The 25,307-nt window shown below is 47.2% G+C and overlaps 4 protein-coding genes across 11 annotated transcripts in view; 2 read left to right on the top strand and 2 right to left on the bottom strand.

Moving 5' to 3' along the window:
• Positions 1-9,479, top strand: part of LOC101922241 (ceramide synthase 4-like) — a 48,266-nt gene extending 38,787 nt beyond the window's left edge. For all 7 annotated transcript variants that reach the window (XM_027783206.2, XM_055804823.1, XM_055804827.1 and 4 more), the window contains 5 exons: positions 1,973-2,065; positions 2,957-3,085; positions 3,290-3,396; positions 3,819-3,975; positions 7,544-9,479. In XM_027783206.2, coding sequence (XP_027639007.1) covers positions 1,973-2,065; positions 2,957-3,085; positions 3,290-3,396; positions 3,819-3,975; positions 7,544-7,735 — 678 coding nt within the window. In that variant the 3' untranslated portion in view covers positions 7,736-9,479. The remainder of the gene's footprint in view (positions 1-1,972; positions 2,066-2,956; positions 3,086-3,289; positions 3,397-3,818; positions 3,976-7,543) is intronic.
• A 2,022-nt stretch (positions 9,480-11,501) lies between these two features.
• On the bottom strand, positions 11,502-16,672 carry LOC101922415 (kelch-like protein 24). Its single transcript, XM_055804811.1, has 4 exons — positions 16,467-16,672; positions 13,563-16,420; positions 12,431-12,842; positions 11,502-12,208 (listed from the first exon to the last, which is right to left on the bottom strand). Exons 2-4 carry the CDS (start codon positions 14,539-14,541, stop codon positions 11,896-11,898), a joined length of 1,704 nt encoding a protein of 567 aa, XP_055660786.1. The 5' UTR covers positions 14,542-16,420; positions 16,467-16,672; the 3' UTR covers positions 11,502-11,895.
• A 742-nt stretch (positions 16,673-17,414) lies between these two features.
• LSM7 (LSM7 homolog, U6 small nuclear RNA and mRNA degradation associated) lies at positions 17,415-20,822 on the bottom strand. Its single transcript, XM_055804887.1, has 4 exons — positions 20,670-20,822; positions 20,268-20,358; positions 19,001-19,072; positions 17,415-17,898 (listed from the first exon to the last, which is right to left on the bottom strand). Exons 1-4 carry the CDS (start codon positions 20,712-20,714, stop codon positions 17,756-17,758), a joined length of 351 nt encoding a protein of 116 aa, XP_055660862.1. The 5' UTR covers positions 20,715-20,822; the 3' UTR covers positions 17,415-17,755.
• Positions 20,787-25,307, top strand: part of SPPL2B (signal peptide peptidase like 2B) — a 32,162-nt gene continuing 27,641 nt past the window's right edge. For both annotated transcript variants that reach the window (XM_055804799.1, XM_055804800.1), the window contains exon 1: positions 20,787-20,935. In XM_055804799.1, coding sequence (XP_055660774.1) covers positions 20,879-20,935 — 57 coding nt within the window. In that variant the 5' untranslated portion in view covers positions 20,787-20,878. The remainder of the gene's footprint in view (positions 20,936-25,307) is intronic.

The raw sequence follows: 25,307 nt of genomic DNA, 5'->3' as shown, positions 1-25,307 counted from the left end.
GACAGAGGCCAGTGAAGATGCTGAGGGACTGGAGCATCTCCCTGATGGGGAAAGGCTGAGGGAGCTGGGGCCGCTCAGCCTGGAGCAGGGAATGGATGTTGTGATTAGTTCATCATGTTGTCTCTGCCACTCCCTCCTCACACTCTTCCCCTGCTCCAGCATGGCAGCATGGGATCCCCACCCCTGGGAGACAGTCCTCCACAAACCTCTCTGCCGTGGGTCCTTTCCGTGGGGTGTAGTCCTTCAGGAATGGACTGCTGCAGCATGGGTCCCCGGTGGGGCCACGGGTCCTGCCAGAAGACCTGCCCCAGCCTGGGCTCCTCTCCTGCAGGGTCACAGGTCCTGCCAGGAGCTGGCTCCAGCACAATTTCCACAGGGTTATAATTTCTGTAGGGCACATCCCCCTGCTCCAGTGTGGGGTCCTGCCTGGGCTGTGGTGGGGATCTGCTCCCCCATGGGCTCCATGGGCTGGGGGCACAGCCTGCCTCGCCAGGGGCTTCCCCACAGGCTGCTGGGGAACCTCTGCTCCGGTGCCTGGAGCCCCCCTGGCCCTCCTTCCTCACTGACCTGGGTGCCTGCAGAGCTGTTTCTTGCATGTTCTCACTCCTCTACCAGCTGTTACTGCACAGCAGTTTTAACCCCGTCTTAAATATGTTACCACAGGCACTACCACCATCGCTGACCTGCTCAGCTTTGGCCAGCAGCGGGTCTTGGCGCTGACTGGAGCTGGCTCTGTCGGCCATGGGCACCTTCTGGCATCTTCTCACAGAAGCCACCCCTGCAGCTCCCCACTACCAAAACCTTGCTGCATAAACCCAATACACACACTTTCCAACATCTGTAACAAACAGAAAAGACCAAAACCAGAGCTAGTAGCTTCGCACCGGTGAAGAACAAGAAAGGTCAAGGACAAACCTGTGTGTTAGCAGGAACAAAGAATGTATTAAATACAATTTTTACTAAACAGACCATAATGCCCTGTGCCACAGACAACAACAAAATACCAGTTCTCCCAAATAATCTTGCCTTAGGGGGGAAAAAATCCCTTCTGATCCAGAGCTCCCGTTTGGATAACCTCCAGTGTGAACAGCTCATATCAGCATGGGAGATGTTAATATTCCCCTTGGTAGCACCAGTGCATCCAGCCGTGCTTCCTCCTGCTGTCAGCCACTGGTGGTATGAAGGAAAACAAAATGACATCTGTGAAGGCCATAAATCAATACTTTGGGTAGAGAAAGCCCAAATAAATTGGTATTTATGAATGGAGCACTGTGCTCCATGATTCTTGGAAAATACTCGTTGCAAAACCCCTTTAGTCATAGTAATTTTATCAAATAGGTTGAGGTTTAAGGAGACTGTACAATGCCACAACAGCAAAAAATTCCTTGTTAAAAAGCACGCATCTTGCTGAGTTTTTCAGTTTTCTAGCTGTAAAACCCTAGAAAAATTATCCAGAAGAATGCCAATTATTGTTCACACTGGGATTGTACTTTTCCCCCCATTAGTTTGATTAAACTGAAAAATCTCTTGTGGAGTACAAGGTGTCTGAAGCATCTCCTTGAATCGTAGAAAGGGAATGATTCAGTTACTACTTACCTATTGCACCATAGTGAAATGGTTTGCACAGTTTTTAAAGCGCTATTCTAACTGCTCAGAAATCTGCGTAGTGATGAGGAAATCCTAAAAATATTCAGGATCTTCTCAGTGGTTCCCTAAATGTTTGACATGGTGTGGCAAAGTGGAATTTCTCCTGCTCTTTGCTTCCACCTTAGCACGGAAGGCATTTAGTAAGTAACTATGTTGTTTGGTTGAACTATTTCCTCCCTGAAGCTGCAGGAGCCAGTTCTGTTCGTTTGGTTGCCTGGTGTTCTTTTGCCTAGGAAGGAGACTTCACTTCCAGGCCTTGCTGTGCTTTATCTGATGGATCCGTCCATAATCATCTCCATGATCACTGCCTCTCTTTCTCTCACAGCCTCTCCAGTCCTCCCTGTTCTGGTACTACCTGCTGGAGCTCTCCTTCTACTGGTCGCTGGTCTTCACCCTGCCCTTTGATGTGAAGAGGAAGGTGAGTGGCAGCCTCGGGGAGGAATTGAGCACCAACAGGACCCAAGCTGAGCACTCAGGAGAGTGGTCTCCAAGAGCACATGTACAGTGCTGGTCTTGAGGTTTTGGCGGACTGTCCTTGCTTATTCCCAGGAATTTCCATTCCCAGCCACTCGCTTCCCTCTCCTCTGGGAAGTGGGGAATGCAAACCCTGACATAGAAAGGTGCAAACTACTGCCAAGTTCTCAATCCACACTTCAAATCCAAACCTAAAAATTGCTCTTTTGGGATTCTTTTAGGCTGTAGGGCTCATAGAGATAGGAGAAGGGTCTCTGCCAGTTAAGCTGCATGTGTTCCTAGGTGCCAGGGACCTAGCAGACGGGGTGCTGTATGATTGCACAGGCATATGCGTACATTGAGCCTGCAGATACTCTTAGAAGTAAAGGGCGGTTGTAAGTCTCCATCAGCGAGCCTGGGGGTGTGATTGTTGTGCAAGCCAGTAGGCATGCACTGGGGCACAGAGAAGGGATGGGTATTGGTGCTGCTTTGTGACCGAAAGGAAGCTTTATCTTCAGTTTGTCTGTACTGAATCATTGGCTCTTACTCTTCTGTCTTCTGATTTGCACCATCATGAGATAATTAATGGTGGAGGGAGGAAGTGTTCTTTGTTGAGACATCCTGAGTTTACACCACAAACTCCTCATTCCTGGGTCTTTTGGTTGCCAACGTTTCTAGAATGTGTTTGGTAAAAGAGTTAGATGGGTATGACCTTATTGTGGAAGGTTTTAGTCATTGTGGGAGGTTTCTTAGTCATTGGGTAGAGAGATTTCATTGTTACCTGCAGGAGGCATGCTTGAACCAGCTCAAAAGGTGCATTATGTATTTTATTCTATGCTGTCCCCTTTCTCATTAGGATTTCAAGGAGCAGATAGTCCATCACGCTGCAACCATCTTCCTGATCAGTTTCTCATACTGCGCCAATTACATCCGCATTGGGACACTGGTGATGGTGATTCATGATGCTTCGGATTGCTTCCTAGAGGTGAGCTCCACAACTTAGGTGCCAGGCAAAGCCTAGTTAGCAAGGGTGCTCTTCAGCATGCTCTTCAGCCAAAGTGTGTCTTTTGATCTAGCACAGTATGGGATAACCTGCATGCAGACTTTATGCGTCTGGCTTGTCAGCCTCCCGGAACATGTGCAGATGCACTGTCTTGGCCCGCTGTTTTATTGTTCTTTCTTCTTCCAGCCAACTAAGATATTCAATTACATGAAGTGGAAAAAAACTTGTGACAGCCTCTTTATGATCTTCTCAGCCGTTTTCCTCATCAGCCGCCTGGTCGTTTTCCCCTACACGTGAGTCTGCTGCAGTCAAGGGAAATGGAAAAGCTGCCTTCTGAGAGACAGGATAATTCAGCTGGATGCTGAATCTTCTGCTGCAGCCTTTGCTGTTCAATCCTTGAGCGTGTGGCCCTGCCCTTTGCATAGGCTACAGTGTTACATGACCGTTGTACCTGCCTTGGGGTAAACTAAGGTGGTCTGCCTTGGAGTTCATAGAGTAGTCTTAAAGCCCTGAAGTATACTGCAGAGGAGGAGTCCTCGGCCTATGGCTCTGCCCTGCTTATTTCTTCTGGTGGGGAACTGAGAGTTGACTCATGTGTGTTATGTATGAGAAGGTGACTGACCTGAAACAACTTCTGTGACTAGAGCTTTCTGGGGCTTAATTACACTCTACAAACAACACATTTCCCTCCACTGCACTTCCCTCTCTCTTGCAGAGTGCTCTATAACACCTACTATTACTCCATGGAGATATTCCAACCCTTCTTTGGATACTACTTCATGAACGCTCTCCTGATAATTCTGCAGCTGCTCCATGTCTTCTGGTCCTGCCTAATTATTCACATGGTCTACAAGTTCATCCTCCAGGGCACGGTATGATCAGTTTGTAGTCCTCTGTACATCACGTGGGGAGGGAGGGTCCACCTATACTGCTTGGGAGCACAGGTGTTCGTCTGGGGTGGGTGCCTTCTTGCCTTGGTGAAATTACATAGGTACGTTCCAAACAGTGAGGTGAAAGGAACAGTCAGTATTGTTAGAGAAAGTTGATCAAAAGAAAAGTAGACTTTTTATGAGTCACTACAATATTGAGTCCACTTCTGATGCTTATATTCAAGAAAAATGTGGATTGGGCTCCAGGGGAGATTTCTGTGAACAAAGTCAGTGACATCTGAGTACGGATCCCAACACTCAGTCTGGTATGATTTGCATTTGAAACAAAACTAAGAAATAAAGACACCATGATTGGTGAGGCCAGTGCAGAAGTGCTTCCCTTATAATGCAGGATTTTTAATTCCAGTGTTACTGAGATCACAGAATGGCTGAGATTGGAAGGTACCTCTGGAAGTCTTGTCCGTATTCCCTGGGTCAAGCAAGGTCACCTAGAGCAGGTTGTCCAGGACCATGTCCAGACAGTTTCTAAGTATCTCCAAGGACAGAGAGACTCAACAACCTCTCTGGGCACCCTGTGCCGCTGCTTGGTCACTCTCTCAGTGGAAGAGTCTTTCCTGATGTTCAGAGGGAACCTCCTGTGTTTCAGTTTGTGTCCTTGCCTCTTGTCCTGTCACTGAGTACTCCTGAGAAGAACCTGGGTCTGTCTTCTTTACACCTTCCCCTCAGCTGTTAATACACATGGGTAACAGTCCCCTGAGCTGAGCCTCCTCCGGGCTGGACAGCCCCAGTCTCAGCCTGTCCTCATGTGTGAGGTGCTCCAGTCCCGTCACCATCTTTGCAGTCCTTCACTGGTCTCTGCAGTGTGTCCCTGTCTCTCTTGTACTGAGGAGCCCAGAGCTGGGCACAGCACGCCAGGTGTGGCCTCACTGCACTGAGCAGCGGGAGGGATCCCCTCTCTCCACACGCTGGCAACACCCCTAATGCGGGCCAGGAGGGGCAAGGGCCCACTGCTGGCTCATGTTCCCCTTGGTGTCTGAGGGGACCTCCAGGTTTTTCTTAGAAAAGCCCATCAGGTTGTTCCTCCCCAGGTGCAGGACTTCACATTGGTGAACTTCACCAGGTTCCTGCCACCCTGCTTCTCCAGCCTGCCAAGGTCCCTCTGGATGGCAGCGCGATCCTCTGGCACACCAGCCACCCCTCCCAGTTTTGTGTCTTCAGCCTTGCTTAGAGTCTGCCCCAGCATCCACATCATTAATACATATTTTGTATGGATTCTCTTAAGTGTTGTAGATGTCTACAGAGTAGATACTTCTGTCTAAACTAGCTTCTGGACTGTTCTCTTAGCAGTAGACAAGCATGCCCAAAGCATAATCCATTCAGCATGGCACCCAGGTAGTGCTGTTTGTCTCCATCAGTTAGACAGCAGCCTAGGGTGAATATCTGAGATACAGCTGTGTAAACGTCAGGGAAATGCCCCCCACTCTCTCTGACCATAGTCTGTAGTGTTTGCTGAGAGACCAGACTGCTGCTCCACATGAAATTCTTCCCAAAATCAAAGACATGACCTAATGGCATTACACTGGCCACGTGCCAAGAACAGAGTCCAGGAGTACCAAGTCAAGGCCTTGTGGGGGTTGGCCTCATAGCCCAGGCTGAGTTGTTTTATTTGTCTCCAGCTGGGGAATTCTGTCTGATAGGAACTGAGAACAAGCATTAAAGGCTCATCTTCATCCATATTGTCCCCATTTTCTTTATCTGCTTTGCCTTAATGTAACACAAAGCAAATTACTTGCAAATTAGGAACCAGAAACTTCACAGGGCAGAGAATGAGCACACAACTGAAGACTCCCTTTTATCGTTTTCCTGATTGTAGTGTGGGCTGAATTACCATTGCAGTTACAACAGTGTAAAATGGCAAGGTAATAAATAGCCTTATTAGAAAGAAATGACCCATCAGGGAGAAAAATACTGAAGCATATCCAAAACTTTGAGAGCTTTCCATACTGAGCAGTGAATAGCAAAGAAAATCATCCTGAATAGATCTGTTTCAGTGATGATATTTAGTAGCCCAAAGCAGTATCAGCAAGAATATAGGACACGGTCCCCTCTTTGAGAGCCATAAATGCTCACTGCAAGAATATAGGACACGGTCCCCTCTTTGAGAGCCATAAATGCTCACTGCAGTCAGAAGCTCATATTCTTCTCACAGGCCTTTCTGATCTCCACAGTTTTCCTCTCTGGCTGTAGAATTATCTGCACCTCCTCACATGGTGTCCCTTAATCCCCAGTGATTAGAACGCAGCCTAGATCCTGAAGTATGAGTTTCATTTGCGCATACAGGCAACCTGAGGCACATGGCTGTAATTCAAGCAGCTCTATGGTTCCCGTGTGAATCTTGCTAGGTGTAAGGCCTCAGCCACATTGTATGGCCATGAATGGATAAACTTAGGAATATTGATTACTGTTTGTCCTTAGGCTGCAGATAGTTCCTGAACTGCCAGTTCCAGAGTGACAGGAGGTCCAGGTTGTTTACAGAAGATAGCATCTCCTACCCATATTGTCCTTGGGGGCAGTTTGAATTCAGTGGAAGTTTAGATTCTTACAAATCCTGTCTGCATCTGGGTGTAGGGATCTCTAGAAAGAGCATCAGACCAAATAGACTTCTTAATATGATCCAAGAGATACCCCCAGAAGGTGACAGAATAAATGGAGACTACAGGTATCTGTGCAGCCACTGACATTCCCCTGAGCAGTTTCCAAAGCTCAGGCCACAGAAGGGTTTGCTGCTTTCCCTCAGTGCACTCCTTCCAGCAAGGAGTGTGACACCGTGGATTTGTCCCCAATTTTGGTATCTTGTATTGCAGAGCAGAAACAGTCTGGGAAGCCAGCAAGTACTAGGCTGTCTTTTTTCTAAACTGTCATGTTACTGCATCATTTCTTCTTTGTCTTCCTTTTACGGCAATGAATTAAATATTTACAAAAGTGGATTACAGATCTCTCAGTCAATAGCAAGAGGAAAAACCCGAACATCAAACTGAATATAATCAGAGTTGAGCGGCTTTGTGTCAATCTGTTGGTTTGTTTGAAAGCGTATGCTTTCCAGCTGTAAAGCAGCGTGCTCAACCTGTAGCCACTGAGGCCAGGGGTGGTCAGAAGCTACATCCTTCTCCCTTTTGGTAAAAACATGAAAGAGTTTAATTAACTGCCTCCCCCCATCCTCCTTCTACATGCTGGTGCCCGAAGCAGCAGTGTGGATTTCCTCAGTCTTGCACGATTGCCCTCAGTCCTGGGCATCCGTGCTTTGGTGCTGCTTCTCAACCCGTACAGTAATTCCTAATGGTATCAGGATTACAGCTAGGATTCCACCGAGACTGAAATCAGAGACAGTCTGTTTACAAAGGTGATGTAAAAGCTGAAAGGAGCGGGTAGAACTGTGTAGCAGAGGCAAGTGGCTGCAGTAGCAGGTGACTCTTTAGCCTGTGGCTCAGCAGCACTGCTTCTTGTGCAGGCATCTGTGTTTGTATTGCTTCTCATTTGCATGTTTCTGTAGATGGAAAAGGACATGAGAAGTGACACAGAAGAAAGTGACAAGGATGAAGAAAGAGACCAGATTAGGGAAAAGGAGAAAAATGGGATCACCTATTTCAGCAACGTCACAAGCAACAATTACATCCAGAGGAACGGGTCTGAGCCACTGAACAACAGAACCCATCTCACCAATGGCCATGTCAAGGAAAGATAGCTACTGTTCGCGTGCGTCTGCTCTGGTCTGTAATGAATTCAGTCCACCGTCTTTAGAAACAGTTTTGCTCGTTGTGTAGATAAAATGGAGTGCAATTGCAGCATTGTAGCTGAATTCCTGCTTGCCATAAACAGAAGTGTTTATAGTCAGTGATATTTGAAGGAAGTTTTTGGTCTTTCTTCAAAAGCTTACTGTAGGTTGTAGCCTTGAAGCAGATAGAAAGGGATCAAAGTGGTTTGACCTGTATTAGATTGTACCATAGTTGTTGTTAAATGTGTTAATCTTGAAAAATACTTAAAAAAAGGGTAAAACTCTGGCAATGTCAAGTCTTAACCACCCTAATGTTGTTTGATAGGGTTCTGTTTATCCTTAACCTGGAGGCCCTGCCACTAGTAATAATTACAGCTAACAAGTATGTGTGAGACTCTAAACCTTAATACAGGGACACCTTTGAGAAGACAAGTGCCCCATACACATACACCCTCTGAAAATTAAAACTGAGCGTAGTGGAATGAAAGCTTTGGACGGACGTAGGAGAAAACATTTTCTTCTCAAAGAAAATGCTGCTGTGTGCCATGTGACCAGTTTTGTAATAGTATGGATTTCAGTCCCTTCTGTTGTCAGCATTACTGCCACAAAGGCAGGAATTCCAAAGCCGAGACTGGAGAGAGTACCCACCCAAATCATAGTTGGAAGAGCTGGAGAAATCCAGGCAGCTGTCTCAACTGTCAGGTAATCCTTTAAACCTGTCTTGGAAGGAAACGCAGTCAGAAGAAGGGAGGTGACAAGAAACCAGATATTCTAGAAGACAACACTGACTAAGTGCTCATGTTTTCACCTAGCATGATTAGCACAGTGGGAAACGTTTACAGAGTCATTTTGTGGCAAGAAGGGAATAAATTTCCCCTATTCTCAAAGCAAAAGGATCCAGAGGAGATCTGCTGAACCTTATGGAGTAATGCTTTAACATGGCCTTCTAATTCTAGGGATGTATCAATAGCAAGTTTAAAGCAGTAGTCCATGAAGTCATGACGCAGTTCTGATTGTTCGTTTAATGTCTTAGATCTTATATCCTCTGTAGTCTTAGACTTTGGATTCTGTAATCCATTATAAGAGTTAAATTAGTATGACATTAATTTCTGTTTTATTGCTCAGTTAATCTATGAAACCAAAGTATTAACAGATTCATTGTAATGAGCGCAGGGACTTAAGACTGCCAAGGCCATGCAGAGACTTCCCTATGTGTGCCCAGTAAGGGCCAGTACTAACTTGGGGGCGGGACATGGACCAAGGAAACACCTGATTTGAGGAGGTGGTGCACATGTTTAATAGGCAGGTGACAGCACAGAAGAATAAGAGGGTTTTCAGCAATCCACTCTGTTCACCTGAGATGTGACAGAGAGCTTTGATCGCAGCTTGTGTGGCCTCATCTTAGGTTTCAGTCAAAATCCATTGGATAATTTCAGAGGGGAAAAAGTGGTTCCAGCACAGGCGATCCAGGGCAGTAACGTGCTCGGGGAGGAGAGCATCTGTTCCTGCACTTGTCATTTAAATTTGTATTTGCTGAAGTTTGTCTCTGAAACCTTGAGGTGATCTGAAGTACGTTCTGTGTACTGTCACGTTTCTTTAATCTGAATACAGTCTCGCTACTCCTCTGCAGGTGATGTGTTCAGGAGGGATGGTTATATCTTATTTTGTACTACTGAATGTAAACATTCTTTATAAATTATTTTGAAAGGTTTGATTGTCTGTGCGCTTTTCTACTTCAGCTAGCAGGAGGTAACCTGGCTAGCTGCACATTATAGGTGGATGTGTGATGAGGGAGACACGTATGGGTGCTATTGCTGGTGTAGATACGCACGCAGCGTGCATGGAGAGGATGCCGCATACCCAGGCCATGCAGCCATACTGCAGCTGCCCCATCTGTCTCCTACTAGGTAAGGCTGCGTTCGGCCCTGGAAAAAGGGACACTTGCGCACCCCCGGGTTCCACCCAGGGGCGGGCCAGGTTACTTTGCACCATGAGGGCAGTGGCAAGTCCAAGACTGCAGCACTGGGGAGGTGCTTTGGACTTGTAAGGACAGGAGGGAAGCTCTTTTTCATGAGGTTTTAGGCAGCTAGGAAAGTAAAGTCACACCACCTCTCACCCCCCAGAGACTGCACACTGCACAGGAGCCAGTGCAGACATGACTCCGCCTGCTGAATTTTATCCGCAGGGCTTTGCTGTCCCCTTGAAGACTGAGATAAGCTCATTAAGAGGCAAATCTGATTCTTGTGAAAGGATACATCAAAGATTCAGAGGAACTGTTTGGCTTAAGAACTATATATCTGTATGCCCATAAACAATATACAGAAACCTGCAAACACTTGTCTTTAAAATGTTTTCTACTCAGGCTTTGAGTTTGCTTCCAAGGGGCCTCACATTTTACACAAATACTAGGGGAAACTGTTTCTGAGAAATGCAAAGAGGTGGAAAGCGAAGGATGGTGTAACTACAACACGCTGCTGTGAGGAACCATGGTCCGTCTCCCACATCTGACGCATGCAAGGCAAAACAGAAAGATAGGAGAGATGTGCAAAAGGCAGAAGAACCTGAGCCAGCATTCCCTCGAAGGAATTCGACATTCCAATCTGCAGAAAGCCATGCTGGAAGGCAGCCGGCCACCTACCTCCATGGGACACTGGCCTCATGAAGAATGTCACCTAGCCAGTACCTTGCTGGGAGCGCAAGACCCTTCAGCAGGACACCTGGTGTGAGGGTTTGCCCAAAATTATTTCACCCTGTCAGCCAAGGATGATGCTTTCTTTTAGAGCCCCTCAAGAATCTCAGCTTTTTGAAGATTTATATAGAGCCTCCAGGGCAGAAGAGTACAACCGGCCACTGGGCTCAAAGAGCAGACCCTGCCTCTCGTGGCCATCAGCCTCATCGTGGGGGAAGCCACCGCCTCTGCTTTCAGCTCCTGGACCTGGGAGCGTCACGGCCTGATGGGAGGCCAACCGATGGACTAGAGCCAAGGAGCAGGAGCCAGCCTGGGCTGAGAGGGCTCCATCTCTGCAGGCCTGGCTAGAGCAGCTCCTGCCATCCTGACGTAGTTCTCACAGGGGCAGGGTTGCTTTTAACCAGCACCTCTTGGTTTTTAAGGCCTCTCCCTTGCTCTGGAGATGTTAATCATTCAGCTCAGGATGAATGTACCTTTTTCCTTTCAGTGTTGCTGCATCACATCAAGACTCTTAACACAGACAACAGTAACGCTTGTAGTGCAGCCTCCCAGGCTGGTGCTGTTGCATTCTCCCCTTCTCATCCAGTCAAGCACCCTTGTGGCAGCCATTCTCTCAGCTGCTCCGTTCTTGAGGAGCCTGAGCGCCCTTGGAGATCTGTCCCCTACGGGCATGCTAAGCCCGTACTCCTGCCCATCAAACCCTCTTCCTCATACGCAGTCTTTAATTAAGGCTACGTGCAGGTTGCTGCTCCTTGCACCCTCAGAAAGGGGACTAAGGAAACTGAGGGAACGCTTCAGTGCCCCAGTTTGCAAATAGTTATCATCACACACCTGAATGCATAAATCCAGAATAGCCTCCCTCCTTTTGTGGTGCTCTCCAGCTTGGAATAAAGATCATTTTAGCCATAATTACATAACCTGGAAAACTTGCTTATTTCAGGCTAAAATGGAACTGATACTGGGTACAGCTTGACTGCAGGGGTTGTTTGGGGGGGGTGTCCCGCCATCCTGCAGCACTAAGGGCTATACATCCTGCTGAAGATTCCCTTGACATGCATTTGATTTAGTAGTTTACTCCAACAATATTTTTTAAACACTGATGCAATGACTTTCGTGTCTCTCTGAGCTGTTCAAAGGACAGAGCCACAGAGGTCAAAGCTCAGAGCAGCCCTTTATTTAGCACCAGCTGAGGAGCTGATGGACCATGACAACGCTGACTGCTATTTCCAATAACGACCTGCAGCCTTTGCGCAGACACAAAGGTTTCACTGGCTTTTGCTTTGTGATCATTTGCCAGGTAGAAAAGACAGACATCTGGGAAGGAACAGATGGATTTTCAAAACTTAAGAAATTTCACAGCCCAAACCGAATACAATCTTAACACCCCACCAGGAGTGCTGTAAAGCACAAGGCTGTTTAGTTATGCTGGATCTGGCATCTCTCACGCCCACGTATCAAACCTGCGCACAGAGACGCACCCACGAATAGGAAGGGGGCAAGGGAGTTTGTAATCTATGACCTGGCACGTGTCAACGTAGGGATCAAAGAGGACTACGACGGGGAGGGCACCGTTCCCCTTCCTCTGCCCAAGGAGATAAATCCGTCCATTCACAGTGCTGCAGCCCATGAAGAACTTCTGGGTCAAGCATTCCTCATCCACCCGGGTCCACTCATCTGTCTCCACATCAAACCGAAAAGCTCCCCCTCCTATGGTGTACAGCGCGCCGTTCAGTGATGTGATGCAGAGGTCGTACCTGGGTGGGAAGAAACCCTTCATCAGAATCCACAGAAAGATCCGACCCCTGAAATACTCGGTGTGACCCTGGTCCTCATATCAAGAGTCCCACCTAAACAGAGAATCACAGAAGTGCTGGTGGGACAGGACGTCTGGATTTCTCCAGTCCAACCTCTTCTTGCAGCAGGACTAACACTAGAACCTTTCTTCTCCTGTCAGGTCCCAAAAGATTATTTCTTACCTTGGAAGTGGGGAGAATGAGACGACATCCCAGCTGTCCGTCTCTGTGTTCAGCCTCTGCACTCCATCATACACGTGTCCATTTTCATCCAGGCCACAGACCACATAGATCCTGGTTCCCACACTGACCGCATCTCCTCTCTCCACAGGCTGAGCCATAGGACTCATGCTTTCCCACTCGGACTCCAGCAAAGCCATGCGCTCCACTGCTGGGACTATCCCTTCGTCGGTGCTCCCTCCGAGCACGTACAGGTAGAGACCTGCTCCTACTGCACAGTGGCTGTTGCGGGACATCTTCATGGCAGGTCCTTCCAGCCAGCTGTTGTCCAGGCAGTTGTAGATAAGCACCCAATCCACACTGTACCACACAAACTCATCCCGGAAATATCCTCCTGTCACAAAGAGGAAGCTCCCTGGAAAAACAGCAGAGAAAAGTATCAGTTAACATGAAAATTGATCCTGAGAGCTGAGGTTCTCGTTTCTCCCTGGGCTGCAGCAAGCAGGTGCAAAACGTGCAGGGAAAGCGAGTGCGCTCTGAATCAGCCTGCAGTGTTTGATGCCTCGTCTGCACAAGGTCTGCTGGGCCTGCGGGGTGCACCACGTCCCCCCAAGTCTGCTCCTGCTCTTGAAGAGAATCATAGAAACTGGTAGGGCAGGAGCCTTTGGGGACCTCGTGTCCAAACTCCCACTTGAAACGGGCCTCTCACCAACACTAAAAAAGGGAAGCCGTGGCATGGAGCTGTCTTGGAAGGCTCCAAGCGTGAGGACTTCACAACATCCATGGGTAAGTTTAACTTAATGGCAACTATAAATCATAAGTCACCATCTGTCAAAGCCACCGTGAAAGAGAAGGCAAAAAAATACGCTGCTTGAAGTCGACTTACTCCAAATAAATCTAACGTAAGGAGTTAAATGGTTTCTACTGTATGAAGAGAAATATTCAGCTTTGTCTGCCATTCTCCCAGGACTAAGGAAAAGAAACCCATTCTTTGGATATAAACACAAATATGAATGAGGTTTTAGCAACTGAACAATGCAGTTTTATGGGAGAAGCAGCTGAACTCCCCTGCATTAGGGCCTCCAAGCCTCAACTTCTGCTTGCATTTGCTCAGTCCCACTTCTCTGTAAGTTACCTACTGCTGCCACTGCATATTGGGTGAGGTTCCTGCGCTGCAGTGGAGAACAAGCCTGCCAGGTCCCTGTTTTAGGTTGAAAGAGAAATAATTCTTGCTGTTCCTTGTCATGCTTTCCTCCCAGGACATATAAGGTGTCGTAACTCCGACCAGCATAAGGACACAGTTCCTTATTTTGCCAGCTGGGTGGAGGACAGCTGTCTAACTTCTTTATTAGCCTGGAAAAGGTATCTGTCTCTCCAGGGCGCTTGCTGCGTTTCACCAAGATATCAAGGAAGGACAAACTCAGAAAAGTAACCCTGATTTCGCCCACCAAATCCAGAAAGTCTTCCTCTCTCGTTGCTGGGTCCTCCATTATCCACCTCATAACACTGTCAAAAACCACATCTTCTCGCGAAACGAAGAGGTCGTCGCTTTTTAGGAGCTGTATCAGCGTTTCCTTGGGCAGCACCTTAAATTCTTCCTGGCACATCACATCCCCCCAGTGACTGAGAGCCACATTCAGAGCAGACTCGTACAGGTCTATAAAGGCAAATTGCTGCGAGTAGGTCATCAGGCCCAGGCAGTTGGAAACGTGCAGTTCTCTCTCCAGAAACTTCTGACACAACAGTTTCACTCTGTCAAACTGAAAAAAGTCAGCTGTTTCCAGTAAGCTGGTCACATTTTCTTGACCTATAAGCACTTGGGCTGTGCGAGTGAACTCGAGTAGCACCTGAAAAGGCACTGCATCGATCCCTCTGATCACTATGTGGTGTTCAGAGCTCTCTCTTGCCCCCCCAAAAAACATGGCTTCAAAATAACGACTGTGTACTGAAAGCACCCTGCGGCTGACCTGAAAGAGTCTCTCTCCAACCTCAAGAACTGTGTCTGCAGCCGTTTCTGTCTGAGGTCCCAGCTCCTCTGGTTCTTGTGCAGGCTCCATGCTTGCTGACTGCCAGGCGGTTAAAATTAACTCAGCCCTTATGCAGCCTTCGCTCATGGGAGGTCTCTGGAAACATTATCCCCCTAGTGAGGATAAATACAAGATAAGCCAATCTTGTCCTAAAAATAGAGTGTGTTTTCTACCCTCCTGTTTTGCTCTTCAGTCCTTCCTGCTGCTTTCAGAGCAGCAATAGCAGGACAGCTGTATAACCACAGATTTAATTGGCATCGACTTTAACTAGGTAAGACTGCAGCAAATTAGGAGAGCTGTTAGCCAGGCAAGGAGCCTGGACTACGAGAAGGAAAGAGAAGAAACAACCCAAACCTTCCTAAGCACTGACTAAATATCAAGAAGTTGTAGAAGAACATTGCACCCATTTCAAAAAAAAAAGGACCTGTTACAGCACTTTCCACTTCTATGAAAAACATAGGAAAGCTTGAGACTTCCTGGGAACAAACACCCAATTTCCCCAAAGCCACATCTTTCATCAGTTCAAGTTTAATCTCAAATTCCAGATTGTTTGCAGTAGTTGGTATATATTTAACTTTATACTTTGGTAAGAGATGGGGGAAGGAATGAGCCCCCACTTCATGCCTGGTGGCTGTCTCATATTCAGTCATCTTCAATCTCAAAGCACGAAATACAGCCAGTACAAGCACCAGCTCACCGATTCCACACAGTGAATTCTTCTAAAGCATTTAGACCAAGTTATTAAGTGGACAGATTTGCATAATGACCTTGAATTAGTGCCCCTTATCCCAAAGAGCCCACCCCAGCAAGACTCTGTCCCATTTCTCCATGGAGTTCAGCAAGCAGAATTGCGCTATCTGGATTAAGAGCACCTTTTTTCCCCCCTGGAGGCTCACTCCTGCATTTCTGGAAGAGGCTTCTGCAAAACTGCTGTTACAAATGGTCTGTAGAGTCACATTTAGGAACGAATCCAATATGTAAGCATACACACATCCAAAATTCAGCTACAGAATCAGAATGGTTTGGGTTGGAAGGGCTCTTTAAGGTCATCTAGGCCAGCCCCCCCCCAATGACCATCTTCAACTAGACCAGGTCACTCAGAGCCCCATCCAACCTGACCTGGAATGTTTACAGGCACCTACCACCTCTCTGGGCAGCCTGTGCACATTTCACCACCCTCACTGCAGAAAAAAAAACAACCCATAAATATCTTTATATCCTGTCTATATCTACCCTCTTTTAGTTTAAAGCCATTACCCCTTGTCCTATCACCACAAGCCCTGCTAACAAGCTTGTCCCATATCGTTTTCATATTATTTTTAGGTACTTGCCTCCCAAATATTATCCATGAGTCTGCACTGCAGGAAAGGACGGCCACATGTCTTGCAGTGAAAACTGAGTGACCTATTACATCAGCAGAAAATGCTGGAAACACACCCCTCTCCAGAGTTTATACACTTGACACATGACTTCAGACAGATATCTCCATACCCTCTGCATCTAGAGCCTGGAATCCACTCAAGAGCTTCAATGGGTCCATTTCTGACACTGCACTCAGAAAACAAGAGTGCAGAGATGGTGCAGCATGTTATAGCCAGCCAGCCAGCCCTCCCTCCCCTACCTAAGGGACTCTTCAAGACTCTGCTTGGGCTGATGGTGAGCAAATTCTGCTCAGAACACTCTAAACAAGGAACCTCTTCTGAATTGTGCAATTGCACGAAGAACAAATTTTGCAATGTTAGAAAAAAATTATGTTGGAAGGAGCATGACTCCACAGACTGTTTGTGAAGCACTCACAGAATGAGCCCCTGGGAGATTAAAATCCAGAAGCACTCAAGTTCACACAGGCAGTAAGCCACACAAGACAGCTGGTCCCATTTCACAGCCTCCTGGAAAAGTCAGCTACAGTGACCTGGAATTTATTTACTTCAAGTTCCCATCCCTTTCAGAGCTGACCCAGGAAAGGCTATGAACGGGAGTACAGTGCTGGTACCAAAATAACCAGCCAGTACAACCCGGCCTTGGCAGGCTCTTGACACCCTCTAGGAACAAGACTGCTGCTGCCACCCAGCCAATTTGCTCTGCCACAGCCTCCTCCTAAAGGGCCCTGGGGAAAGGCAGGCAGCCGAAGAGGGTTATATACAGCCTACAGGCACATATTCCCTACTAGACAGTCTTTAAAACATTAACACACACACACACAACTCCTCAGAAAAGGGACCAGATGCTCTCAAGTCATCTCTCATATTTTGGCTTCTGATCTGTATCCTCCTGATTTTGCGGTATTTACACTCTTCCCAAACAGATTTCCTTTTGAAAACTACAATGTCGCTGTAGAGCACTTTTTCAGACTGAACCCCAGACATTTAGGAACAGATTTGTTTGTATTTATTCACTCAAAACTCCTCAAATCTTGCTATTTCCGCAGTATAAAAGAAATAAAAATGTTTACTTACAAAACAAGTTATAACAAGCAAAGCAGAACCACATGTGGATAGCTACAATATAAAAATACGCAGTATTTCCAGGCACTGCCTACAACTGAACATCAGGATCTTAAATATTCTTCCTCTAAAATTCCAGATATCTAATAGATACTTCTGTAAGGCTCATGTCACTCAGCCAAGAATCATCCTAGAAGTTAGTCCAGTCCTTCTGCAGAAATGTGGGAGCCTTCTGATACATGGATCTGGAACAAGTGCTAAGAAAGATCATCTTAGCTACAGAGCTTGTAAAGGTGATGGAAAGGTACTGTACAAGGAAAATTATTTTCCTGTGTGCACTGCAGCAAGCAGGCAAGAGACTCAACCCAACAGCAGGAAGACTACAACACAATGCTTTCCAGCCGAGTACCGACATCTAGGAGGAAGAAAAACATGTTCTAATCTATTTAGGCTTTAGATCAATTTAGATTAAATAAATTTATGATGTATTTTAAAATGTAAAGAATATAACCAATATTCAGGGCATTCTTTACTAATTTTATGTGGTTGTTTCAAAACTCACAAAATGAACAGTGTCTCAGACAATTCTATGACAGTATCTTCTCTCCTGTCAGCTCTATGCAATGCAGTTACACATTTATTTGGAGGGGGTGGGGAAATATCAGAACTTCCTACACACCACACCCCATCCTCACATGATTTATGGAAAGCCACAAAAATAAAAGTTGACCGTTCTTTCACACTAACAAATACACATTCAAACTCCTCCCCCAAACCAGGAAGCTTCTCATACACTGGCAGTTTTCTCCAATGTGATCTGCACCCTTGAAGTCTTCAGCGGCAATCCAGAGAAAGCACTAGCCGTCTTGCTGTTGAATGAAAGGGTTTGGAATAGCTTCCATTCCATCCTGAGGACAAATAAGAACCACAGAAGTCCCTCTGCAGACCACAAGTCCCAGCTGACGTGTGTCTTCTGTTAATTTGTATTGATCATCTGGATCTGAAAAGCAGAGACCCACGGTTACAATGGCAACATATGGAAAAGAAACCAAATTCCACCAACTTCAAAAGGCACAGACATACGGATTTTTTTCCGGGCATCTCTGCATTGTTTTATTGAACACATGGACTATAAGAGTGATGCAGCAGTAATACCCGATGTCTTCAGGGCATTACCAATTTACTAATTTTCAAAGCAGCACATGGCACAGTAGGCAAGAAAGAGCTTCGCTTTTTATGCAAAGCACAACATACACCTTTTTAAAGAATTCAAAGGCTTTCATTCACCTAACCAAAAGCACACATACAAGCGATTAAAAAAATCCCATTTCAAATGCCATTACAGACAAATATTTTGGGATCAATGCAAATCAGAAAAAGACCCAGACTTCAGAACGTGCCAGGTACAGAATGCACTGGTCCATTCCAAGACCAAGCTAAACAAGGCTGTGGATGGGGACAAATACAACGTGGCAACAGCCAGTTCCAACCTCCCTGAAATTCTAATTTATTTGATAAAAATGCACTACTTTAAGAACTCCCTTTAAGAGCAGAATTAAAGTTTCAGGCGCTTCCTTAAGCAGGCAAGAGAGTACTCTTCAAAACCACTGTGCTATCACATCGTAGGTTTTTGTCTGAGCAGAAAGGGAAATGGAAGTCTTAATCCTTGGATGGGAAACAGAAATAAGAGAAAACCCTACAGCTCTTCTAGCTCTAAGCAGCTACAGAAGGCTTTAGTTCCACAGAAACGCAAAGACGGCAGTTACAGTAGAGTTTAAGAGAGTAAGATACTACAAGTACCAAGAGGTAAAGTCAATTGCATTATCTGAAGAGACACACACTACTTTATTCAAGCTTTAGAGAACAAGAGCAGCAAATAAGTTAGAAGAGCTCAAACCAGGACTATCAAGAACATTCTACCACAGGGAACTTGCTTAATCTACCTTCTGTTATCTTATCCCTTTACAACTTAGTTATCACAAACATGTCTCAGTTCAGACAAGGTCAACCAGAAGCTGCTGTTCATTCACCCACAGAGCTGCAAGATTTCTGTTAAGAAAGTTACTGGGGGGGAATGGAACCTTTACACAGCATATGCTTACCTCTCATGTATTCAATGGTACCATCAAGCACGAGGTTCAGAAGAGGGTCAAATCCTTTCAAGACGCCGCTTGCTATTGAAGACCAGACATGAAACAATGATGAGAGAAAACCAAACCCAAGTATACAGCAACACAACACTGCATGAAGGACACGTTAAGTTCTCCAGCTCTGTCCCCTCCCTCAAGCAAGGCTATCAAGCAAACGAGACCAAAGGTATTACACAGCGCCCGCTTTATAAAAGTGCAAATGCACGAGAAGCTGGTTTGTGTTGTGCCAGCTACCGCTTACAGGTTTTTCAACCAATTTTTCAAAATACTCTCCAAGACACTAACAGTTTTGTTCTTAACCAATTTCAGGGGCATTTTAAGAATACTTCAGCATAACAAATCAGCATAAGCACTGCCTAGATAGACACGCACTGCAGACACACAAGCACTTTGTCCTAGAAGAGAACATGATTCCCCAAGGCTGGTCGCTAACTAAAACACAGGACTACACAGAATGACATCCCAGTTTGAAATACACTTGTTGATTACCAGCATTACCATCATTGCTAACAGCCCAAATCAAAAAGACTCTTACAATTCCCAGTGTCATATGAGGATCGTAAAGAAACTCAAAAGTTTTTGAGAAGAAAATTTAAATTGACAGATTCAACAGAATTGTCAACTGCCCCAAAACTGTCAAAAAAAACCCCATCTCAAAACCAACCCCACATTTATCAGTTCGGAGTCAAAGCAACTTCCAAAGGCTCATAGGCACGGGGTCCCAATGGAGTTTTAGAAGAGATTTACAATGAGATTTTAAAAAAGCTCCTGCCACGCACCTCCCGTGCGGCCTGCTGTCAGCATGTCTGCAGGCGGCACCGCCAGCTGCACCGAGGGACGGCTGCAGGCACAGCGAGGCAGGAGCGGCGATCTAAGAGCCCCACAAACAATAAAAACACACAGTGAAATAGATTAAAACAGTTTATGGACTCCAGATAAGGAGGTTAACGAATGTATTAATTCAGACACCCACAGACGTTTCTTTGCTTCTTTAAAAGCGCCCTTGACATGTGAAAAAACCCAAAGTGAACCAGACAGTTGAAGATAACAAAAGACAATAAAAGAAAGGCACATGGATGGAATAGAGATAAAATTGCAGCCAGGGGATTAACAACAATGTTAAAGACAAGGTGCTGCACACGGGGTTACAACAAACAAAAGCAGCCGGTACTCCTGGACCCTCCTGGGAGAGAGCCCCCAACCACAGCCACTGCCTCACCTTCTCTCCCACCCTGGAACTTCACCCGGATGGTCTTGTCGATGTACTTGGAAAGGTCTAGAATGCTCTCCTTCTTCTTCTTCTCCTTGTCCTAAAGGAGAGGAGCAAAGACAACCTGAATTAAACACAGCGGGCCACAGCGGGCCACAGCGGGCCACAGCGGGCCACAGCGGGCCACAGCGGGCCACAGCGGGCCACAGCGGGCCACAGCGGGCCACAGCGGGCCACAGCGGGCCACAGCGGGCCACAGCGGGCCACAGCGGGCCACAGCGGGCCACAGCGGGCCACAGCGGGCCACAGCGGGCCACAGCGGGCCACAGCGGGCCACAGCGGGCCACAGCGGGCCACAGCGGGCCACAGCGGGCCACAGCGGGCCACAGCGGGCCACAGCGGGCCCCTCACCGCCATCTTGCCGGCGCCGCCGCCACCTCCGCCGCCGCTCGCCATTTCATTCTCCGCTGCAGGAAGTGACGTCACACCTCGGCGCGGCCCAGGAGCGGTTCCGGGCGCGGGGCGGGACTTCCGGGTCAGGTTGCTGGGTTACCCGGTGCGGAAGGGGCCCGGCCCGGCCCGGTTGGAAAGAAAGCGGCTGGCGGCGCGGCGGGCCCGGGATGGCGGCGTGGCGGGCCCGGCTCCGCCTCTGGCTGCTGCTGCAGCTGCTGCCGCAGGTGAGCGCCTGCAGCGGCCCTGGGACCCCGCGGGGTGGGGGGAGCGGTGGTGGGCAGGGCTGGGCGCTGGCCCCACGCTGGTCCCGGGGCCCCGGCCGGGCCTGCGGCCTCGCTCGGACGGTGTTTGCGGAGCCTTTTGCGGCCGGCAGCGGTGGCAGCTGTAGGCGCCGTGTGGTGGGGGGGCTGCCCGCCGGCTGCGGAGGGCCGAGCTGCTCCGGGGGAGAGGAAACGGCACTGGCCGTGCGGGGGGCTGCGCCCCGCCGCTGGTGTGCGGCCTCCGCGGTTTACGGCGTGTCTGCTCAAGGCGGGGGGGAGGGGCGCGCTGTTCGGGTTCTTTTCTTCTTGCCCTAACGGACAGCTGCTCCTCACAGCGCTTCCAGCGGCGGGACTCCGCCAGGCCGGCAGCCTCCCCCGGGCAGCGCCGCGGTTCGGGTGTGCAGGCCGGCGGGGGGCTGGGGCTGGGGTCCCGGCGGCGGGGCCGGCCGGGGGCCGTGGGGCCCTGCCAAGTGACAGAGGCGCTCAGAAGAGGCAGCCAGCAGAGGAGAAGGGATTGCTGCTGAACCTGACCCCCGTAGCTTGTCCCGAGTCTTGCACTCTCGTTATTTATGACACTATAAGTGCGGTGGGATGAATTTGTGAGGGTGTGACGAACGCGGCATGCAATCCTGGTACAGTAGCGAGTGGGATTTTAGCTGTTGCGTTGCCTGGTGTGCAGCTTTTGTATTTGAAGCTCAAGTTTTTTGTGTCCAAAAACGTTGAAGTGTTATTTAAAGTTCTTAACTGTCAGGTTATTTGAAAGGGGCTGTGCCTTCTTGAGTATTGGTGTTAACATCTTACCATGACAGTCTAGTTTCCCCTCTTCCGTACCTGCCTCCTTACCGATCCCTTGCTAGTGATCATTCGTTACAGCATGCTCTGGTTACCAGTTAACTTCTTTTTGATTTTTTTGCATCATCCCTTTTTTCTTCTCCTCCGTCATCTTTTCCTGCATCATCCCTTCTTTACTCCCCACGTGCCATGTGCATTTTGGCATCCCTATTAATGCTTCAAGCAGACTGCTAGTGCCAGCACAAGCCCCACAAATTAATCAGATAGAAGAATGGGTCAAAGACTGGCATGGAGTCCGTTTGATCCATCAGTTTGGAAAGGGCGAGCACATCGCGGTGTGGAAGGACAGGAGGTGAGGTAGTCCCTCGGTGGATCCTTGGAGATCTTGGCTTCAGCTCCGTGCATTGCAGCACATTTCCTTGCTGTAAGCAAGTCATGTAGGCTGTGCAGTGGAATAGCCTGAGCAAGCTTTGAACAGGCTGGCCAGTGCCGAACCAGCCCTGCTGCAGCAGCAAAAACTTCGCCCTATACCGCTAATACATTGCTGTTAGCCAAGCTGGCTCATTTAAAATGTATTTGAATACTTTGTATTTTGCGACACTTCTACATCTCTTGTACTCACACTTGTCGGTACGGTTTTAGGTAGTACATCGCAGGGTACATACAGTGGCTGATGGGTAGGGTTGTTCTGGGGGGCAAAGCTGACAGCTGTCAGACAAGCCGTGGTGTGCATTTGCTCAGCACCAGCTGGACTCATTATCGTACCCCTGTCTTAGTGCTGTTGGGCATATTTAAAATATATCTTTGTCTCCCTCGTTGAGATAAGATAATAGGATTCTTTTTTTTTTCCCCTGGGGCAGGGGGAGGTAGTCTCCGCATTTGCTTCTACACTGTGATTTATACAGGGAGAAGGAACAGCTTGGCCAGCGAAGCGTGGCTCTCCTGAATCTGGGCCTTTATCTGGGGACACCTAAAGAGGGGTGTGATCTTACAGATCCAAGTAATCTGCGCTGAGATCTTGCTTGGTGTCCAAGTCCTTGCTTTTTGTTTAACTTCCCTCTCATTCTAACCGCTCCTTCATGTCATTGCTACCTCCCAGTTTTCCTGTAACAATAGTGGGTATACCTGAGCCTTTGACTAATGACGAAGAGAGTAACGTGATCTGCAGCAAGTGGTGTTGGATCTCCCTGGTCTTCACTATACTGGCTTTCTGCAGAATATTGAATTGAGGCGATGGTTTCTGTATTTAAAGTCAGAGCACCCTATGATGTCGGGCCAAAGAGCTGAAAGCACTATCTGAAGTTCTGGATTAAGGTGGTGGTTGACAACTTCGTGGTCTCGTGGAATTGTTGCATTGTGATTATGAAACTCTCTCTGCTGGGCAGTGCTGCTTGAAGGAGTGTTTTCTTTGTGTGCAAATTTGCTGTCTGCCATTGATGGTCTTCAAATTGATCAGTGCAGTTCACGGGAAAGAATGCAGCCCAGCTTTTAGGAGCTCTGCTGTGTGGCTTGTGGGATACATGGGGTAAGAGCTTGTTCGTTCCTCCTGCAAGGAGATTCAGGTGACCAGATCACCTGATAGAGCTAATGAAAGTGGGAAAAGTGAGGCATCCAAGTGCGTTTTAAGACAGAGGTAGGGAGGAACAAACAAGAATGACCCACTAGGTTGGCTCATTTGCTCCCGTTGCAGTTTCTTGAAATACGGGTGAGTGGAATTCCTCCTCTCCACCTTCTTCCATCACTGAACCTGCAAACCCCAGTGCTCGTCTCTGAGCCGTGCTAATTCACCAACGTGACAAAAACAAGCAAACAAACCCAGCAACAACACCCCCCCAAAAAAAACCAACCCAAAACAAAAAAAAAAACCTGGGGAGTATTCTGCTTTCTTAATGCATTAAATAAACTGTGGAAGGGTCTGATTAGGTTCAGAGGGAACAAGTTTGCCATTCTAATGCCACAGACAGTTACATTGGCTCAGCTGCCTGTTAAGCTGTGCCCTCAGACTTTAGGCTTCTGTTGTGTGAAAACCTATTCCTTGATTTGGAGTTTTATATAAAATGCTTCACTTTGTGTTAATGATGCAACAGTCTTCATAAAGCTATGATTCTAGGAGATTTCCAGGTTTGGGGAGGTCTGGCTTGTGACATGGCGCTGTTAGTGAGTAGGGATGCTTGGTTGGTAACGATGTTTAAATACAAATGCTCTCTTCTTGTCCGTACAGAGAATACGGATAATTCCCTGCTTAACTGGGAGACGTTGCTTCTGCTGTTTGAGGCTAAGCGGCCCATTCCCACTGAAGCTCGTTGTAGCGCTTTCTAAATTATATGTACTGTAAGAGGCAAGTATCATAAAACCCCTAATTGTCAGGACAGGTTGCTCTTTTTCTGTCAGTGTTTGAAAAAGGCTGGGCTTGATATCTGAACACTTGGAAAAGAGCCCTTGGGAGCTGTAGGAACACTGTATGGGATCTGCACAGGAGATTACATTTTCTCACGGGTTAATCTAGAATATGGGATGATCTCTAGGAACCATCATCAATGTTGCCGCCATCCCAGTGCATCAGCTGCACTGCTTTGAACTTGCTTTTGTTGTCTGGTACCGAGTGACATACAAACAAAACTGGAAGCATCAAAGCCCTTTGGTACTGAAATAAAACACTCTGATGCTTATGGCTATGCTTAGATGGGAGGATAAGAAGAAATTTGTAGTGGCTGTTAACAGATTTCAGAACTATGCTTTGATGCTAAGTGATAACTGCTTTGTAAAAATGCCTGTTAATCCACGTTGTCCGTGGACTCTGTTCTCCACAGGCTTTCTAAAACTTTGTGCACCCTCTTCAGGTTTTAGCCCTGGTTGTATTCCCTTTAATTACTCTCATTCTTGATTTTTACTTATCTTTTGGCACACAAAAACACACAGCTTCTGAAATGTTTTGAGCATTTCACGTTGGGAACCTTTTACTCAATATTTCTTTAAAGAACATCCATTAAATTGTTTAGAAAGCATAATTGTGTATTACTGTCTTCAGTGAGCCATTTGGGGATTATTGCCTAGTTAGTAATGGTTATTTAAATGGAAATGTGGCATCAGACCCTGTACATATTCTCTTGTTTTAAAGATGTGTAGCTTATATCTTATAAATGTAAAGCTTTTACCTGTATAGGTTGATTGTCTCCCAGATGCATAAAGCTGTTCAGTTACAGGCAGGTGGCTCCTGCAAAACTGCCTGAAGGTTTTGGAGGCAGTTGTACATGTAATATTCAGAACGGAGCTACCTGATTATTTCTTTTTTAAAGCCCAGTCAGATCCTGTAACGATAAGCAGGAAACACCTTTGTTCTGTCTTCTGCCTGTGTCTGTATTTGGATCTCTGTGGCTTGTCACTCTTGAAAGTAAAATTCAAGATAATGGATTATTTTTCAATACTTCTTCCTTTTGCTGAAAGGGTTTTAGGTGCTACGGCTGGGTAGCTGAAATTAAAAAGTCCACCATGGCAATTAGCTGGAGTTTTTTGCTAAATACATTTATTTCCTCACTGCATATGC

The sequence above is a fragment of the Falco peregrinus genome, chromosome 5 (assembly GCF_023634155.1).
Source record: "Falco peregrinus isolate bFalPer1 chromosome 5, bFalPer1.pri, whole genome shotgun sequence".
NCBI classification, from domain to species: domain Eukaryota; kingdom Metazoa; phylum Chordata; class Aves; order Falconiformes; family Falconidae; genus Falco; species Falco peregrinus.
This window is presented reverse-complemented; position numbering and strand designations above follow the sequence as displayed.

Bases quoted from the DNA above. Each gene is read 5' to 3' on its own strand.
- LOC101922415 (XM_055804811.1), bottom strand. From the start codon at position 14,541: ATGAGCGAAGGCTGCATAAGGGCTGAGTTAATTTTAACCGCCTGGCAG. The intron at 12,843-13,562 runs GTAACTTACAGA...CTGTTTTTCCAG, and splicing joins ATATGCAGTGGCAGCAGTAG to GGAGCTTCCTCTTTGTGACA. The intron at 12,209-12,430 runs GTAAGAAATAAT...CTTCCCACCCAG, and splicing joins TCATTCTCCCCACTTCCAAG to GTACGACCTCTGCATCACAT.
- LSM7 (XM_055804887.1), bottom strand. From the start codon at position 20,714: ATGGCGAGCGGCGGCGGAGGTGGCGGCGGCGCCGGCAAGATGGCG. The intron at 20,359-20,669 runs GTGAGGGGCCCG...CCTCTCCTTTAG, and splicing joins GCGGCGCCGGCAAGATGGCG to GACAAGGAGAAGAAGAAGAA. The intron at 17,899-19,000 runs GTAAGCATATGC...TCTGCTTTTCAG, and splicing joins TACCATTGAATACATGAGAG to ATCCAGATGATCAATACAAA.